General features: G+C 35.6%; 1 protein-coding gene across 1 annotated transcript in view; it reads right to left on the bottom strand.

The window, feature by feature from the left end:
* The window catches only part of LNX1 (ligand of numb-protein X 1), a 327,123-nt gene that overhangs the window by 292,414 nt on the left and 13,293 nt on the right, over window positions 1-21,416 (bottom strand). Inside the window, exon 2 of the mRNA XM_053703967.1 lies at window positions 19,761-20,216. Coding sequence (XP_053559942.1) covers window positions 19,761-20,155 — 395 coding nt within the window. The 5' untranslated portion in view covers window positions 20,156-20,216. The remainder of the gene's footprint in view (window positions 1-19,760; window positions 20,217-21,416) is intronic.

Genomic DNA, 21,416 nt, shown 5'->3' with positions numbered 1-21,416 from the left:
TACTTGTAAACAATTTAATACACTCCAGCAGGTAAAGTGGATCATTGGGAACAAAATAAAGGGGAGAAAAACTGTCCCTTTAATGGAAAAACAATTTTACAGTGTACTGTCCCTTTAATGATGGTTCCTCACTTCTCCCCAGTATGCTGACTGTTGCATCCTCTCTTCCCCCTATGTCTGGCAACCACCATCACATGACAGGAGCACTACTATAATGCTGATTTTTCAGTTATTTATCACAGAATGACGTTCATGACACAGTAGAACTACAGTAAGTGATGTTTTTTACAACCTTCGGTTTTGGGGGATTGTCAAGGTTTTTGTGTTGCAGGTGCAGGTTTTATGTCCATATTTTGTGGCATGGCATCATTATTTGATGATTTTAGCTTTAGGAGGGTCCTGTCATTTGTAACTAAAAGTAACTGGGTTGTGAAATCCTGACTTTGTCTTTGCTTCTCTGTTCTTAATTTGGATCATGTTGGTTCCCAGATTGCACCTAAACCTCTGACTTGCCTGACCTTGCTTATGGGCTTTGAGTTGGTATCTGGTTATATCTGCTAGGTAAGACAATGACCTTGCCAGACTACCCTTTGTTTTCTGGGCTGATTCTATCACTGCTTGTCTGACTATGCTTCTGGATCATCCTTATACAGTGGTCACATCCAGGGTGTTGGGATAGTGACAAATAATATCACTACAGGTAGAAAACCCTTTATTCAAACTGCTTGGGACCGGAGAAGGTTTGGATTTCAGAATAGTTTGGATTTTAAAATGGGACAGTTGGGAGAGGGCATGGAACATACAATAATATCTTATGTCATTTAGGTAATACTTACATTTCATAAATCATAATACAACTTATACATCATCATGTAACTAAAAGGCAGTTTATATATTTTTTCAATACTTTTGTGATTTACAGGCAGGGAAAATAGTAATTTTTTATATATTTTTTTTTTTTTAAATGTTGGTGAAAAAGTTTGGATTTTAGAATAAGTTTAGAGTTTGGAATTCTGTATTTGGGAATTTGTACCTGTACTACCTTTGGGTCCACACCTGTATTGGTATTTAAAGTCATGCTTTGGCACATATTTTTTTATTTTAAAAGGCATACCACAGGGCAGTGAAACAAACTTTTTGTCTAAATAATATATATTAAAACTTAAAAGGGACAGTCTACTTGAAATGTTTTATTTAAAAAAATAGTTAATACCTTTATTACCGATGTTAATATATTTGTTAATCTAGGATAACCTTGTATCTAACATGAACTAACTGTCTGGCTGTGAAAAGTTAATAAAATGCACTGAGATAAGAGTGGGCCTGCAGGAGCTTAGAGGCAGAAATGTAGAGGTTTAGCGGTTATAAAGTATATATTAATATAACAATGTTGGTGGTGCAAAGCTGGGGAATGGGTAGAAAAGGCATTGTCTATCTTTTTAAAGGGATAATAAACCCAAGTTTTTTCTTTCATGATTCGGATAGAGCATGCAATTTTAAGCAACTTTCTAATGTACTCCTATATACATTTTTCTTCGTTCTCCTGCTATCTTTATTTGGAAAGGTAGAAATTAAAGATTTGGAGCCGGCCTATTTTTTGTTCAGAACCCTGGATAGGGCTTGCTAATTGTTGCCTGCATTTAGCCATCTAATCAGCGAGCGCAACACAGGTTCTCAACCTAAAATGGGCCGGCTCCAAACCTTTTATTCCTGCTTTTTCAAATAAACATAGCAAGAGAATGAAGAAAAATTAATAGAAGTAAATTAGAAAGCTGCTTAAAAATTGCATGCTATCCGTTTAAACAATAAAAAATAAAATAAAGTAGACTGTCACTTTAAAGATGTTTTCAAGTATTAAAGGGACAGTATACACTCATTTTCATATAACTGCATATAATACACACTACTATAAAGAATAAGATGCACAGATACTGATATAAAAATCCAGTATAAAACAGTTTAAAAACTTACTAAGAAGCTATCAGTTTAGCTCTGTTGAAAAGGTAGCTGGAAAGCCCACTGCAAGTGGCAAATAAGACACTCCCCCTCCCCCCTTCTTTTGCATATGAAAAGACCCTTTACACAAACAGGAGCAAGCTGGAGAAGGTAGATGACGGTATTCACATAAAACTTTGGGGCTTGGTTAGGAGTCTGAAAATCAGAGCAATGTTATTTAAAAATAAGCAAAACTATACATTGCTTAAAAAAACAACTTTATGGGCTTTATAAATAGATCATCTACAAAACATTTATGCAAAGAAAAAATGAGTGTATAATGTCCCTTTAAGTTATTTACTGCGGTAAGTCATTATTTAGGCCCATGTGCTGTTGAGTCAGATGCAATAACAGTAAAGTAGACGAAAATAGAGAAAGGAGACATGTTAGTAGAGAGAGTGAGTTAAAGGGTAAGATAGCAAGAAAATCGAAATAGAAAAGCCTCAATTAGAATTTGAAAATATGAGAAAACTATTGTTGAACTTATGCACTTCCTGTGAACCCAAGAAAGTAATTAATGGTCTAGAACTAAGATCAACTTCAGAATTAGGGGTCCAGTGCTAGAAAAAGAACAGCAATAAAAATATTTGGGTTTTCTATCAACCCTCCAGGGACTGGCTATAAATAAATAAAGGAGTATTACATATCATATTAGACACCACACTTATCTTAAACTACTAATAAAAACAATGATTCAATTCCCTTTACTCTTTCAGCAAATTTTGCCTTTTGGACTAAATGTATTAAAGGGACAGCCAACACCAGAATTTTTGTTGTTTAAAAAGAAAGATAATCCCTTTATTACCCATTCCCCAGTTTTGTATAACCAACACTGTTATAGAAATACACTTTTTACCTCTGTGATTACCTTGTATCTAAGCTTCTGCAAACTGCCCCCTTATTTCAGTTCTTTTGACAGACTTGCATTTTAGGCAATCAGTGCTGACTCCAGGATAACATCACGTGCATGAGCTCAATGTTATCTACAAGAAACACATGAACTAATGCCCTCTAGTGGTCAAAATGCATTCAGATTAGAGGCAGGCTTCAAGGTCTAAGAAAGTAGGATATGAACCTCCTAGGTTTAGCTTTCAACTAAGAATACCAAGAGAACAAAGCAAAATTGGTGATAAAAGTAAATTGGAAAGTTGTTTAAAATTACATTCCCTATTTAAATCATGAAAGATTTTTTTTGGACTTGACTGTCCCTTTAAATATTTTTCCACATGCCTGAAGGAATGTGAATAGTGCATATAGATAGTGCTGTCCAGAAATACAATACATGTTTCTCCCTGCACACCCTGCAGCATGTGTAACTCATAAGTGTCCAGGAAAACATGGCTGAGGTGGCAACCCTAGGTGAATGACTTTTACTCCAACTGAAATAGACTCCCATACAGGACACTGTATTTAATACCTGCATCCACACAACATATGCATTGTCTCTTTCTTTTAACAAATTATGTTATGTTTGCCAGATCAGATGTAAAACCCCCACACTGAAACTCACAGGCAGTGCCCTCAGGGAATTCTATAATAAAGGGGGCTTTTTTCCCCCATCAGTTGCAAGATGTCCCATAGAAAACAATGGAACTAGCTGGAAAAGTAAATTTTGTTGGTGAGAGTGAAGTTAGCAGGGGCTCACTTTAAAGATTAAAGGAACATGAAACTCAATCTTTTTCTCTCATTATTCAGATGTATTTCCCAAGAAGTAATCAGCTGATCAGTAACCAACCTGCTCTCATCCATCAGATGATAGAGCATGCACTTTCAAACAACTCTCCAATTTACTTTTATTATTTAAAGTGCTTTATTATCTTGCTATACTTTGTTAGCTATTTAGGCTCAGAAGCAGCAATACACTATTAGGAGCCAGCTGCTGATTGGTAGCTGCACATATGTCTCTTGTCATTGGCTCATCAGATATGTCCAGTTAGCCAACGGTTGTGCAATACTGCTCCTTCAACAAAGGATGCCAAGAGAATAAAGCACATTTGATAATAGAAGTAAATTGTACAATTGTTTAAAATTGCAGGCTCTGTTTGAATCATGAAAGAAAAATATGAGGTTTTCATGCCCCTTTAAATACTGCAGCCAATACAATTTAGAAATGTATTTCAGCAAATATCTTACATCTCTTATTTTTTCATATAAATGTGTCATTCTATTATGGTAATAGGGTAATAAGTGTTTAGTGTATTCTGACACAATCTCGCCACCTTTCAGTTAAAAAGATAAAACATTGACATCTGCATTGGGAAAATGGTTAGAGAATAGCCAGACCTAGCAGAGAACTGTCAGCTACACCCATGGAACCCCACTGCCCAGCTCACTAGCAACAAGGAAAACAATATGCTTTCACAGTGTTTTTCATGTGCAGCATAGTTTTATTTTTATATAATACTGCATGTATCAAATAGATTTGTCCTGCTACGTTATACAAATTTTTATCTTTCCATAAAATACAATTTTTAAAGAATTTTGTTAAGAATTTGAATACAATTTTTAGTTTATGTTTTTATTTCTATATTTATTCATTTTTAAATTACACATTTTTGTGAGCCCCGTATTGTACACATCTCCTTCACATACTTAACAAGGACATGAAACCCAAAATGTTTCTTTCATGATTCATATAGAGAATATAATTTTAAACAACATTCCAATTTACTACTATTAGCTAATTTGCTTAATACTTTAGATATCCTTTGTCAAATAAATAGCAATGCACATGGGTGAACTAATCCCATGAGGCATCTATGTGCAGCCACCAATCAGCAGCTACTGAGCTTATTTATATATGCTTTTCAACAAGGGATATCAAGAGAATTAAGCAAATGAAATAATAGAAGTAAATTGGAAAGTTGTTTAAAGTTGCATTCTTTTTCTAAATCATGAAAGAAAAAAATTGGGTTTCATGTCCCTTTAAAAGGGACACTAAACACTAAATACATTTCATGCACCTCCCTCTAATCATGAGTGCTGCCATCATGGAACCTAGATGACGCTGCAGGTATCTGAAGGAGAGTTGCTGCACATGTGCAAACAGGTTGTCAATGGAAAGTAATTAAAGATAGAATTCAACATCCGGCACCCATGACTAGAAGGAGGTGGAGAATGAATAATCTCAACATTATTGTTATTAAATGTGTTTTAGTGTTTAATGTCCCTTTAAATGCAAGGGGCACTTCTTTGTGAGATACACTGTTCTGAAGGTAAAAACTGAGGCTTTATTGTACTGATGAGATTTCTTCCTTAATCTTGCAAGCCCAGAAACCATGAGGTCATCAGCCCCTTTCTCTTAATTTACCTCTGTTGCTGAATAAGCCCTTTGTATCCTACAAACACTTTACTTCATATGCTTTCTATGAGTCTGCACAATTTTTTTTCTTTAATTCATTATTGACAATAGAATAAGGCCAGTTTGCCAAAAGTTAAACAGCACAGACTAGATCATATGCATGTCAGGGATTCAGGATACCTTAGCATTTGCCTATCAAATGCTAGTCCTAAAATGGGATTTGCATAGAAAATCAACTTAGGAACAATTCTCCTGCTGGTCATATAATCAAGAAGTGAGGTAAATCAAACACTTCTGCACCCCCCCCCCCACAAACACATACACACAAACACACATACATATATATACACACACACATACATATACACACATACACATATATGCACACATACATATACACAAACACACATACATATACACACACACATACATATACACATATGCACACACACACACACACATATACACACACACACATATACACATATGCACACACACACATATACACAAACACACATACATATATACATACATATACACATATGCACACATACACATATGCACACATACACATATATGCACACATACATAAACTCATACATACATATGCAGACACACATACATATATACACATATGCACAAACACACATACATATACACATATGCACACATACACACACATATATATATATATATATATATATATATATATATATATATATATATATATATATATATATATATATATATATATATATATATATATATATACACACACACACACACACACACACACACACATACACTGCCACCAGTGAACAAAGTCGAGGAATGCAAGAGAAGTTATAACTCCCCAGGAGTGCCTTCTCTTCTGCCTGATAATGGCACTGCCCCAGGAATGCTCTGGATTCCTTATAAGCAGGTAATAAGTTATTGATGACTATTATTGTGGTGGCCTTAAAATGTGTATAGATCTGCTTTTTTGAGGCGATTGAATCAGTACAGATATAAACAATACTATCCTGCTTTTTTTTCTTTAAAAATTGCAATAATGTTTAACAAATGTTTTATGTAAAAACAAAATGCAAATTAGCGATGAGAGTTTACGTTGATGTACAAGGATGTTATATCAATTTAGATTCTTATGGTATCTTCAAGGGAAACACAAGCAGCCAAATTGCTTCAGCAATGACCTCAACGTCATTCTGTAGGGAATATATTTTTACTTAGAAAGATAGCAGAGACTCTAAATTATCACAGATTGTATGTTTTTAAAAAGATAGAAGTCGTCCTATAGGATTAATTACAGCATTTTCAGTATACAAATAGAGTGGATAGCTCTGTACCAGTATTATATCCATCATATGAAATAAGTGCTCACCAGCTGCAATATGTATGTAACCCCAGAGGCACAATATACAAAAGGTTTAATCATATATATTGCATCTAAAAATAGCGTTGCTCAGCAAAACAAAGGGCAAGGACAACGTTTAGAGGAAAAATACAGAAACAGATTTCAAATACAATAAGTTATGGGCCGATATTGTTTAATTTCCTGTATCTCAGGATTGTAACTGATCATACATCTTTATACAGTATATAGTTATTTATGTATTTTTTTTTCTACTTTAAATTGTAACTAATTCCACAGTGCAAATTACTATAATGTCAGTTAGTCAAATTGTTTTTTTATTTGTCCTCTCTCTAGTCTTTTTTGTGTTCCTATTTGTTCTGCAAGCACTTTGTTTTCTGTAAAGTAGCTCATTATCATTACTATATGAAGTCTGTATTTCTGCTCAGTCACTAGTACTAACATTTAAATAGCAATAGGGGGTGGGAGTCGGCTGCTTGTCCTAAAAGGGATATGAAACACACAATTTTTTCTTTCATGATTTAAATAGAGCATGGCATGCAATTTTAAGCAATTTTAAGCAACTTTCTAATTTACTCCTGTTACCAATTTTTTTCCCCCTTCTCTACATTTAGTCACCAATCAGCAAGCGCTACTTAGGTACTGAACCAAAAATGGGCCGGTTCCTAAGATTACATTCCTGCTTTTCAAATAAAGATACCAAGAGAACGAAGAAAATTAAAAGTAGGAGTAAATTAGAAAGTTGCTTAAAATTGCATGCTCTATCTGAATCATGAAAGGAAAATTTGGGGTTTCATATCCCTTTAAAATACCTGAGCCTATTTTTAGTCCTAATCTAGCCCTGACTCACATACTGCAAGTTATTTAGACATATTTGACCTCAGATTAGAACCATGACCCTGAAGCCTAGGGTTGCCACCTCGACCCCGTTTTCCTGGACACTTATGAGTTACACATGCTGCAGGGTAAGCAGGGAGGAACATGACTAGTGCTGTCCTGGGTCACTATGTTCATGGTGTCCAGCAGCACAATGCATGTTTCCCTCTGCACACCCTGCAGCATGTGTAACTTTGTTAATTTTATTACAGTTGTCATTGTTTGTCTGGTGGTAGAAAAGGATCCTATCCATGTATCCCTGTGAGAAATATATGAGGCAACTATAGGCCACAAATGAAAAAAGTGTTTCCCAGTGCCTACAGCAGCACATGAACTAGACGCACCACTGGGAACGACCGAAGCTGTCATGCGCAGTAGAGACAGCACGAGGACAAACCATAGCTGATCTCATCTGCGGCAGAAGTGGTCGTGGCCGGGCGTGAGCAGGGGACGTGGCCGGCGTAAAGGGGGCATGGTCGACCGTGAATGGTCATGAAAGGGAAAGAAAGAAAGAGAAAGAGAGAGAGAAAGAAAGAGAGAGAAAGAGAGAAAGAAAGAGAAAGAAAGAGAAAGAAAGAGAAAGAGAAAGAAAGAAAGAGAGAGAAAGAGAGAAAGAGAGAAAGAGAGAAAGAGAGAAAGAGAGAAAGAGAGAAAGAGAGAAAGAGAGAAAGAGAGAAAGAGAGAGAGAAAGAGAGAGAGAGAAGAGAGAGAAGAGAGAGAGAGAAGAGAGAGAGAGAAGAGAGAGAGAGAAGAGAGAGAGAGAAGAGAGAGAGAGAGAAGAGAGAGAGAGAGAGAGAGAGAGAGAGAGAGAGAGAGAGAGAGAAAAGAGAGATGAGAGAAAAGAGAGATGAGAGAAAAGAGAGATGAGAGAAAAGAGAGATGAGAGAGAAGAGAGATGAGAGAGAAGAGAGATGAGACAGAAGAGAGATGAGACAGAAGAGAGATGAGACAGAAGAGAGATGAGACAGAAGAGAGATGAGACAGAAGAGAGAATAGAGAGGGAAGAGAGAATAGAGAGGGGAGAGAGAGGGGAGAGAGAGGGGAGAGAGAGGGGAGAGCGAACGCAAAAGAGAGAACGCAAAAGAGAGAACGCAAAAGAGAGAACGCAAAAGAGAGGGGGTGAGAGAACGCAAAAGAGAGAGGGGAGAGAGAAAGCAAAAGAGAAGGGGGAGAGAGAAAGCAAAAGAGAGGGGGGAGAGAGAAAGCAAAAGAGATGGGGGTGAGAGAGGGGGGGAAAGAAATAGAGCTCAAAAGAGAGGGGGAGAGAGAGAGCGCAAAAGAGATGGGGGAGAGGGAGAGAGCGCAAAAGAGATGGGGAGAGAGCAAAAGAGAGGGGAGAGAGAGAGAGAGCAAAAGACAGGGGAAGAGAGAGAGCACAAAAGAGAGGGGGGAGAGAGAGAGCAAAAGAGAGGGGTGGAGAGAGCGCAAAAGACAGGGGAAGAGAGAGAGCGCAAAAGAGAGGGGGTGAGAGAGCACAAGAGAGGGGAGAGGGAGACGGGGAGAGAGGGAGAGAGGGAGAGAGGGAGAGAGGGAGCTCAAAAGAGATGGGGAGAAAGAGAGCTCAAAAGAGAGGGGGAGAGAGAGCTCAAAAGAGAGGGGGAGAGAGAGCTCAAAAGAGAGGGGGGGAGAGAGAGCGCAAAAGAGATGAGAGCGAGCGCAAAAGAGATGGGGGAGAGAGCGCAAAAGAGGGGGGGGAGAGAGAGAGAGAGAGAGAGAGAAAGAGAGAGCGCAAAAGAGAGGAGAGGAGGGAGAGCGCAAAAGAGAGGGGGAGAGAGAAAGTGCAAAAGAGAGGGGGGAGAGAGAGAGCGCAAAAGAGAAGGGGGGAGAGAGAGAGAGAGCATAAAAGAGAGTGGGGAGAAAGGGGGAGAGAAAGAGCTCAAAAGAGAGGGGAGAGAGAGAGAGAAAGCTCAAAAGAGAGGGGGGAGAAAGAGAGCAAAAGAGAGGGGGAGGGAGAGAGCGCAAGGGGTGGGACTGCTGTACTGCAAAAAAAAGGCCCGTGTGAACGGGCTTTAGGACTAGTACTGTATATTTTATAGAACATCCACTTGACAAATCTAAAGATGAATTTAATTAGTTAAAAATAAAACACTTATCTACAAAAACAGTATTTTAGCTAATTTGTTGGACCAAGTAATTTCAGTGCTTAAGATAATAAGCTGGCATGTGTGTCATGTGACTTCCTATCACAAGATCTTCAAATGAACATATGAATCCGTTGTGAGGAATGTCTGATAATTATCTAGTCATACCTACTATAGAATAGTGTCCCACCTTCAGCCATAAATTCAACTTGATATGATTAATAAATATATCACATTGCAAGTGTCACCATAATGATATAAGAAATGCAGAAAGAAGACATTAGAAAATCATACATGTATATTGTATCCCTCTGCTCATTAATTCAGCTATTAGGGATTCAGTGACGCTATAAAAATAAATAACAATAGTATGCCAAAGGCCTGTAATTAGCTACACTTTAACAGCTTGATTAATTATTAGTTATTGTTCTCCAGCTTTGTGCACCCTGCTAAAATAAGGGTGGCATGCAGTGGCGTCACTAGGGTTGGTGTCACCCGGTGCATTAAGTTATGGTGTCACCCCCCCCCCCAGAAAGCAGACACACACAAACATAAAAACGCAGGCACACACATATACAAACACTCAGACACACTTAAAAACACACTCAGATGCACACACAAACACACTCAGACACACACACAAAAGCACACACACACACAAAAGCACACAAAAGCACACACACACACAAAAACACACACACAAAAACACACACACTCAGGCGCGCACACACAAAAACACACTCAGGCACACACTCACACAAACACTCAGGCCTACACACAAAAACACTCAGACACACACACATACAAAATATGTAAACTGCACTGCATTAATTATAAAGCTCATGCCTAGAGCTGCTCCCTGGCTCAGCAGAGCATCAAATGAAAGATAAACAGAGCACTCTAAAACTAAATCGCTAAAGTAAAGGTTTAGGTGCGCAAACTATGAAAATTCTGTTCTCTGACTCTGTTCCAAGTCTGTCAGTGCACAGCCCCGGGCCGCGTGCCTACCGCTTCTTATGGCTAATCACCTCTGCACTCTGTCCATCCCCTCCTACCTCTTCAGTGTGCACATAGTGTACCGTAACCGTACCGGTCTGGTGGGTATCATACGTGGCTCCTTCACTTTAGAGACAGTATCAGACAGTCATGCGGTCAGGTGCCAGGCATCCCCCTCACAATTTCCCGTTTAGAGAGATAGCACAGCAGTGAGTGACTCCACTTCTCCACACGTCACTGAGCAGTGAGCACAAATAGGCAGGCAGGTTTAGGCTAGCAGCGCAACTTTCGCAAGCCCGACGGCACACCCACAACACTCATAGTGAAATTGGGCAGGGGAGGAGCAAAGTACAAACCACCAAAAGCAGCGGGGAAAACTATTTGTGGAAATTGAAGTGCTGGCTCAAGGGGCAAAAAAATTAAGTGTCTACAACTTCCCCAGTCCCACTAATGTTCACAAATGCTGGCCCCTATAATAAAAAAAATCTATGCATCTCTACATTGTATTTATTTGAATTTCAATAAAATGTTAAAAAAAACAACAAAAAAACATTTTCTGTTGGTGTCACCCCCTGGAGGGTGTCACCCGGGTGCGGCCTGCACCCCCTGCACCCCCCTACTGACGCCACTGGTGGCATGCATTTTATTCTACAGGAATAACAAACTAGATGTTGATAAGGTCAGAGGAATTAATGTATTTGTCACATATGTATTAAACCTTTGGGGTTTTGTATTTGATATATAAAATGTTATAATTGTAATGTTATCTACTTTTGTGCACATAAAAATGGGGATAATAAAAAAATCAAGTAATTCTGGTTAAAAAATGTAAGAGTTTATTAAACAAACCTCTCTCTCTAATCTGTTAGAAGAGACAAGTGTAGTGTTTGTAAATCCAGGTGATACAAGCAATGTGTCTCAGTGGCTTTTCATGAGTTTTTCAAATTTGAATACAATGGAATTTTCATGTGTCCTTGCAACACATTAAAGGGACACTGAACCCAAATGTTTTCTTTTGTGATTCAGATAGAGCATGCAATTTTAAGCAACTTTCTAATTTACTCCTATTATCAATTTTTCTTTATTCTTTTGCTATCTTTATTTGAAAAAGAAGGCATCTAAGCTTTTTTTGGTTCAGACTCTGGACATCACTTTTTTATTGGTGGATGAATTTATCCATCAATCAGCAAGGACAACCCAGGTTGTTCACAAAAAATGGTCCGGCATCGTAACTTACATTCTTGCTTTTGAAATAAAGATACCAAGAGAATTAAGAAAATTTGATAATAGGAGTAAATTAGAAAGCTGCTCAAAATTTCATGCTCTATCTGAATAACAAAAGAAAAAATTTGGGTTCAGTGTCCCTTTAACTTAACCAGCAATTTTCACAGAGACCTGTCTGAAAACTATTTTCCTGCAGCTGTTCTAAAATTAAATTGTTTTAAAGGAAAATTAAACACTTTAGGATTATAATATAAAATGTTTAACTATATGTAGCAAAACAACTTTGCATTATACTTTCAATACTTACTTTGCCCCCTTTTCATGTAATTTAATTCTGACAATGAATGGTGGGCTTTACAATTCCTGTTAAAAGTTGAAGTGCAGACTTCAGACCTAATACTGCTATATATGTCACACAGTCATTGATTGCACACAGGGGCGTAACTGAGACTGGGAACACACCTCAAGGAGGTCCATCTGGTTCTGCAGTTAGTAGTGGCATTGCTATATAGGGGGTCTTGGTGGAACCCCTCTATGTGTTCCCCCTGCTAACAAGGGCTCACAGTGTAAGGAAAGTGTATGAACATTGGTGTACCAAGATAGCTGCCACAGTGCTGCTGTATTGAACCATCTACCACCATGTTTGTACAGTAAGTACATATCCTCTGGCATAGACAGACCAAGGGGGGAGATGAGAAGCTCTTCCTTTTGCTCCTATGTGACTCAGCTTATGCAAATAGCAATGAGCCAGAATGTGTGCTATTGAAAAAGGGGGCCTGGGTTGTCTTGTAACACCCCTGGTTAAACAGATAGTGAGCCATTTATAACTGTTATAAATAACTGGTTACAACATGGTGGCGCATGGAGTCTTAATGGAGACTAACATTTTTTTACTTATTTCTCAAAATTTTAACAACTAATATAATTCCTAAACCCCATCTGTATATCAATATACTCTTTGCTTTGAATACGCTCATTTTAATTATGATTATTATTATTTTTTTATTTCCTCCATGGTTCAGATAGAGCACACAATTTACTCGTTATCAATTTTGCTTCATTCTCTTGGTGTATTTTTTATTAAAGGAGAAACAATGCACTACTGGGATCTAGCTGAACACATAGGTAAGCCAATGAGAACATTCCTATAATGTGCAGCCTCCAATAAGCAGCTAGCTCCCAGCTCCTGAGCCTACCTAGGTATGCATTTCAACAAAGGATACCACAAGAACAAAACAAATTAGATAGTAGAAGTAGATTGAAAAGCTGTTCAAATTTGTATGTTCCATCTGAATCATGAAAGAAAAACGTTGGGTTTCATATCCCTTTGAGCACGCACAAACTGGTAAATATTTTTTTCTTTAATAAAGTATTATAGTACTATGTCATCAAATTATTACTTAAAGGGACATGAAACAGTTTTCTTTTCTGATTCAGACAGAGCATACCATTTTTAAAAAGTTTCCAATTTACTTCTATCAAATTTGTATCATTCTCTTGATATTCTTTGTTGAAGAGATACATAGATAGGAGAATGCACATGCGTCTACTACTACAAGGCAGGAAAATAGTGCTGACATCTAGTGGTCTTGCAATAGTATAACATCCTTGCGAAACTGCTGTCATAAAGTGCTGATAACACATGCATGCTTCAGAGTTTACTTTCCTGCTTTTCAACAATGGATACCAAGAGAACAGAGAACATTTGATAGTAGTAGTACAATGGAAAGTTGTTTACAATGACATGCTCTGTCTGAATTATGAAAGAAAAAGTTGGGATTTGATGTCTGTTTATAAGGCCATTTTAGTAAAAAAAAAAAAAATTTTTAAGACTAGCGACCCTGCACTTCTATGTGTTTATCCCCCCCACAAAGGGGTTGAACACATGGTGCAGGGTCACTAGTCTTAAAATGACATGCTCTAGCAAATTAGAGGATGTTGGCCCTTTAAATCACACTTTTAAATTCTGACATTTTCACAGAACTTGAATATGATCCAGCATTTATGTTTATGATTGTATTGAGGTTTCTGAATGTATAAAACATGCAAATGAGAAAAAGACGTACAATTATTTGAAATTGTTAAAAAGGGACAGTAAGCGCCATACGATTTTTGTATAAAATGTTTAGTTATGAGTAAAGAAACAACTTGCAATATATTTATTTTACCCCCTTTCCATGTAATTTGGCTCTGAATATTTAGGATAACAACTACAAAAGAATGTGCAGTATCTTATACTAACATTATGACTATGACTAGCCTTGTTGTCTGTAGACTAAAGCCCAGATTGGTTCCTCCAATTAAGGCAAATGGTGACTGGAGTTTGGTTAGTGAAAAACGTTTGCAGCAAAAAGAATGTTAATTTGTTTAAAATTTTTTTAGACTTAACCGATATGTTATTCTATAGCAACAAAATGTAATTAGAAGGCGTATACTGTTCCTTTAATTGGAAACGTCATTAGTTGATAGTATTGGTAAAAAAGAAAAAAACTGCAATCAAACATACTGGGCAATTAACATTAATAGTGAATTAGTAAATCATCTCTTTTTTCTAAAATGTGTGTCGTTTGCTTATATTAAAGTTTGTGAAAAATCCTGTGGGAATTTTTTTTTAAAAATCTATGGAAAGCGCTATATCTGGTAATTTTGTTTCCCGTTTATTTGTTTTCTGTTCTAAGCAGCTTATTTGTTTTTCTTATCTATAAATATAGAAATGCAGGTGTGACAGGAGAAACGGGGAGGATTTAGTCCCTTTTGAGGAATATGTTGTGGTTGTACCTCAATGGCTTCCTATGATGTGCACAAAGGTACTTAACAGCTACTTGAGAGCTGCCCTTGAAGAGTTGTGATCTCTGTACTAAAAGGTACTTAAGTGAGTCTTGCCAGGTATTGGCATCACTTGCAGAATTAATCTAAAGTGTTGCAAGGGCTATAGGTAAATATAAAATGAATTCATGACATAAGTAGCTCCCAATGTCAACAGCATGTGAATAATGTACAAATGGATTTCTAGTTTAAAGAGACAGTAAAGTCAAAAATAAACTTTTATAATTCTGACAAAACATACAGTTTTAAACAACTGTTTAATTTACGTCTATTATCAAATTTGCCTCATTCACTTGGTATCCTTTGTTGAAAAGCATACATAGGTAGGCTCAGTAGCAGTGATGCACAACCGGGAGCAAGCAGGTAATTGGTGGCTGCACATATTTGCCTTATGTAATTGGCTCAACAGATGTGCTCAGCTAATTCCCGGTAGTGTATTGCTGCTCCTAAGACTAACTAAATTTATCCTCAAGCAAGGGATACCAAGAGATCAAAACAAACTTTATAATAAAAGTGAAATGGAAAATGTGTCAAACTTGCATGCTCTGCTTGAACTATAAAAGCTTCATTTTGACTTTACTGGATTCTGTAAGCCTCTTTTCAGAGACTGTGAAGCAGGGTGCAAGGTATCTTACATGATGACTACAAAGAGCATAGAGTATTTTACACCATGAGCATTCTACACTAAAATTGTTATTGTGTAAAAAGATAGATAACGCCTTTACTACCTATTCCCCAGCTTTGTACAACCAACATTATATATATATATATACATACACATATACATATACACACACACACATACACATACATATATATATATATATATACACATACATACATACATACATACATACATACATACACATATACATATACACATATACATACATACACATATACATACATACATATATACATACATACATACATATATACATATATACATACATATATACATACATATATACATATATACATACATATATACATATATACATACATACATACATACACATACACACATATACACATATACATACATACATATATACATACATATATACATACATATATACATACATACATACATACATACATACATATATACATACATACATACATATATACATACATATATACATACATACATACATACATACATACATATATACATATATACATACATACATACATACATATATACATACATACATACATATATACATACATATATACATACATACATACATACATACATACATATATACATATATACATACATACATACATACATACATATATACATACATACATATATACATACATATATACATATATACATACATACATACATACATACACACACACACACACTTAATAACATTTAAACCTATAAATCTCTGCCTGTTTCTAAGCCAATACACGGTAATATAACAGTGTTGGTTATGCAAAACTGGGAAATGGGTAATAAAGGGATTATCTATATTTTAAAACAATAACAATTCTATTGTTGACTGTCCCTTTAACTCCATGCCTCCAGCTGTCCTGGTTACTGAGGGATGGATTTTAGGTCAAGGGCTTGTAGCTCTGGCTAAATAATATAATATCTGCTTCATTTAAAGAGGCAGGACACCCCAACATTTTCTTTCATGATTTGTATAGAACATACAATTTGAAACAACTTTCCTGCTTACTTCTATTATCAAATTTGCTTCATTCTCTTATTATCCTTGGCTGAAGGAGCAGCTTTGCACTACTGGCAGCTAGCTGAACACATCTAGATAGCCAATCACAAGAGACAAATGTGTGCTAGCACCAATCAGCAACTAGCACCCACTAGTATAGGATATGTGTGTATTTTTTTTTAACAAGGGATACCAAGAGAACAAAGCACATTTAAAGATAGAAGCAAATTTAAAAGGGTCTTAAAATTGCACTCTCTATCTGAGTTTAGGTTTGACTTTCCTATCCCTTTAAGCAGTGGCCCTATAATGTGAGTGCAAAGCATGTGGTTGTCATATTGGACAAATCAAAGTGACTAGGTTGTACTGACACATTCTGCATTAAGACGATTGCTGATTGTATCACACATGCAGAAAACATTTAGGCACCATGAAGAGCAGCCGGTATGCAAAGGTCTCATTACAATGTACAAGATACCAGGCGGAAACCAAACCCACATACATGAGCAATATACAGTGCACACCGTTAGATAAGATGTAGTTACAGAGAACAACTCACTGATTAGACAAATAGTCACAACCTGCAACGCAGCTGTCAAACAATTTAAAACAAAACAACATAACACAGAGCAGCTTGTCGCTTTAAATAGGATTCACAAAACAAACCCACACACCACCCTCTAAAACAATGTCACATCAGGATAGCAGCAATCATTTTTACCTTTGATGACCCGTACCCTCTAGTTCTCTGCATGAACATGTGTGTGCCAGTGCTACACTGTGTTCTTAATTTGCTCTACACATAATAACAAAAAGCTTTCTCTGTGGAAAGCCATTTTGTCATAATTAATTTGGGATGATTCTTTTATCTCCGTAAAGAACCGGTTCACAAAATATACAGCATTATATGAATAGGCAACCATACGCTTTTTTTTTGTTGAACTATAAATTAATGTGGTTGTCTGAAAAGTGTGGATATTTTTTGCCCTTTGTTTTTCCAAAATATTGTGCAAAATATTAATAGAAAAGCGGGAATTACATTTCTTATCTGCTTTATTATCTAGTCTGTAACATAAACATAACTGCACATTAACCTTAACATGTGCCCCTGTCATTAAAGGGACACTGAACCCAAACTTTTTCTTTTGTGATTCAGATAGAGCATGACATTTTAAGCAACTTTCTAATTTACTCCTATTATCAAATGTTATTTATTCTCTTGGTATCTTTATTTGAAATGCAAGAATGTAAGTTTAGATGCCGGCCCATTTTGGTGAACAACCTGGGTTGTCCTTGCTGATTGGTGGATAAATTCATCCACCAATAAAAAAGTGCTGTCAAGAGGTCTGAACCAAGAAAAAAGCTTAGATGCCTTCTTTTTCAAATACAGATAGCAAGAGAACAAAGAAACATTGATAATAGGAGTAAATTAGAAAGTTGCTTAAAATTGCATGCTCTATCTGAATCACAAAAGAAAACATTTGGGTTCAGTGTCCCTTTAAGGTTGTGCGCGTATTTGTGTGAGAATTTTGCGTTCTCCAAAGATGCAAAAAAATGATAAATTGGTAACTAGGCGTAATGCCAAGGCGAACTCCAAGAAATGCGACAAAAGCTAGCAACTTTAGCCCCGTTTCTGTTTCTTATTTGTTAATTGAGCTTTTATCCATTTTTGTATGCTGCTAAAGAGAATATTTTTGACACATTACAAATGAACAATTATATTTTTACAACAAAAATGTATACACTTCTCTCATTATTATCATACAACATAATCTGCCATTAATTCACACAGATGACAAAGGAATCTGCTGGTGCCTAAAAGTGATATTTCAAAATTAAGAAACAAAATAACTTTTTAACTTTTATAAAAAGGTATTATCTATCTTTTTAAACAATAACTATTTTCAAGTAGACTATCCCTTTAAATAGCCTACGTGTTTTAACGTGTACTTTGGCAAGCTTTTAAACATTGCTAATTGCTTTGTGTATTCACCAGATAAAAGTAGAGAGTAAATAGTATTGCATGATGGCTAAAATACTGGCAGCGAAACAAAAACACTACAGTATATCACTTTACTGAAAAAAAATCAATAGCACTCTAATATGATGAATTATGTGGCAATGTGTGTGCTATATATACACCACTGTACATTCTGCCTCACAAATGCAATAGATTTGATATAATCTTGCGTGTCAGTAGAAATATTGCTGCATACTTTTATCTTATCTTTTATGGAGGAACCTTTAAAATATATATACTGTATGTGTGTATATATATATATATATATATATATATATATATATATATATATATATATATATATATATATATATATATATACACACACACACACACACACACACATATATATATATATACATATATATATATATATATATATATATATATACATATATATATATATATATATATATATATATATACTCTCTCTATCACTTTGTAATGATGTATGTGATTAAACTTCAACCTAACCATCAGACTAAACCCCTCATGCAAAGCTAAACAATGTAAAATAGAGAGCACAGGTAGCTGGATTACTATTTTTTATATATATAAAACATACATTTATATATGAAGGGAGGTATATAATTAAACATAATGTAAGGGAATACGAAACCAGCAGGTGAGAAAACAGGACAACACAGTAGGGCCAATATACTTTATTATGTACAAAAGGCTCACCAATATAAAAAATAAGGGTTCAGATTAAAAGACTCGGATTCCGTATTTCCACACAGAAGCCCCCCAGAAGAAAAGCAAATAATTTGAAGTAGTTCTTCAATAAAAGATATGCCTTCTAAAGAAGTTTCTTCTCAGAGAAGACAAAAAGGAGTCACAAGACATTGTTTATTCTTAAATAGAGTTCAATGTATTTTGGCACTGCTCCTGCCCATAGGAGCAAGACTACTGAAATACTGTGAGCTCTTTTTTTTTTAGATTAATTATGTGTTATGGCTACTCCAGATTTTGTCTTGTGTGTAGAATTTGTGTAGAATGGTAAATGAGAGGCTCCTTCATTATATAAATACTACTCTATAGGTTTTGTCTTTTATTATCTATGTTTCCATGAGGAAGAATTGGGTTTTAATCTTTTGCTATGAACCCTTGGTTACCATTGATTAGTTTTTTGTCCTTTGGGTCCACATAAGTGTATAATACATCATAGTCCACCGTTCAGTTATACATTATTGTATGTTTGTATTTTTCTGTGTTTTTACCTTCTGGTTTTGCAAGCCCTTTTGATTGCTTTTGTTTAAAGGAGACACAGAAGTGTTTATTTTAATATACCCTCAATTGTGAGAACATTTTCTCTCAGTCTCCATGTGTGCTGAAGCACTTACATTATACATGTTTAATTAATCCAGTGGTGACTGAGACATACCTGTTTAGAAGATGTTCCTCAAGGTCACATCGTTGAAGAACTTCTTTACAATTATCTGTGAAAGGACAAATTACTAAAAGTTTGTCCAGAAGGTTCTTAACAAGTAGTGATGATTTTTTGCAAGTTTGCAGCATAACATGATGGCGGTCAACAGGACAGAAGTTTTCATGGAGCAAGAAATTAGTGAGACAGAGCGTACAGTAGGTGTGACCACACGGAGTGTCCAATGGCTGTATTAGTGCATGTAGACAAATATGGCAAATTAATTCATCATCCACCTCCTCTGTGTATGTGTAAGAATGGTTTTCGTCTGCTATATGCAGTTGCCCACATGCAACACACAAAGGCTCTGGATTATCATTGTCCAACTTCTCAATGGTATCGCTGGACTCCATGAATAAATGACCAGTAGAGATAATGCTCACATGTAAAGGGGATCCAGTCACTTGGTGGAAACTGAAAGTTAACATGAGAATAAAATGGTGGGTACATTTGAAAACACAAAACACAGTTCTAGTGAACCTATTTACTTAAATTCTTTGTTTGTCTGTTATAAGTCTCTAAAATTAAGTTTTAAGTGTAATGTCTCATCTAGTATTATGAAAGGAACAAATATTAATTGTGCATATATTACTGATCTTGGATTCCTTATTTAGCATATATGGATTTTGTAATATATTAATATTATACATGTTATGATGTTTCAAATAGCTAAATATGGCAGCACATAAAGATTATTTACTTCTAAGAAAAGCATCAAGATCCCAAACAAACAATCTTACTGAATGACTTATCCTCTTATATATTAGCTACAAATCTCATTGTAAACCTAGAACGTTTTAGTCTAAACTCTGCATGCAACATGGCTAATAAAATAAAAAAAATAATATGGCCTTTATTTTGTGGACCTAGACCCTGTGATGTTTAGTTTTAGCAGCAAGGTGCTTAATTACTAGTACTATTTAATCATGTACGTAGCACAGTTTTTGCAGTCTTCCATTTCATAATGACATCACTTTGAAAGTAGATGAAACTTGATCCACCAAACACAGTTTAAATGTATTAAGAAATTATCTTTATAAAGCAATGCATTTTCCATATTGATTGGTTTTTCCTTATTTCCATATGAGCTCTCAACCAAAAACAGACTCATGTTAATCTTAAAACACAGGTTCGAGTTTCAGCCACAGTAAAGTTCTCTCTCCCCTTTGCTTTTTTACAAGTTAGAAGACAAGTATTTATCCTTACACTATCTTTAAAATATAGCTCTATATATAAAACATATTCATGCACAAACATTTTTTTTAAACAATTTAACTCTTATGATTTTCAAACTTCCACAGCCTCCGTTTTCATATAATTTTTAGGGTGCATGTAATTGAATCTGTAGAATAATTGTTACTTTTAATCAATTATTCTGACTATGGTTTGGTCCAGTTCAGTCCTGGGACCTTGCCATTACCTAGAACTAGGAATAATGTAAATCACTGAGATCTAAATTTATTTTTTATTTTTTTAAATAAACAAATAAAATAAAACTTAAGAAACCAAGTATAAAAAACAAACTAAAGAAAATGATAATATTAATCAATAAGAATGATTGCACAGCTATAATATATTCAACAAATTCTTATACAATGTCCAGTAAGAATATTT

This window comes from Bombina bombina, chromosome 2 (assembly GCF_027579735.1).
Source record: "Bombina bombina isolate aBomBom1 chromosome 2, aBomBom1.pri, whole genome shotgun sequence".
Taxonomy (NCBI): Eukaryota; Metazoa; Chordata; class Amphibia; order Anura; family Bombinatoridae; genus Bombina; species Bombina bombina.
The sequence above is the reverse complement of the archived record's forward strand: the minus strand, read 5'-3'. Positions and strand labels throughout refer to the sequence as shown.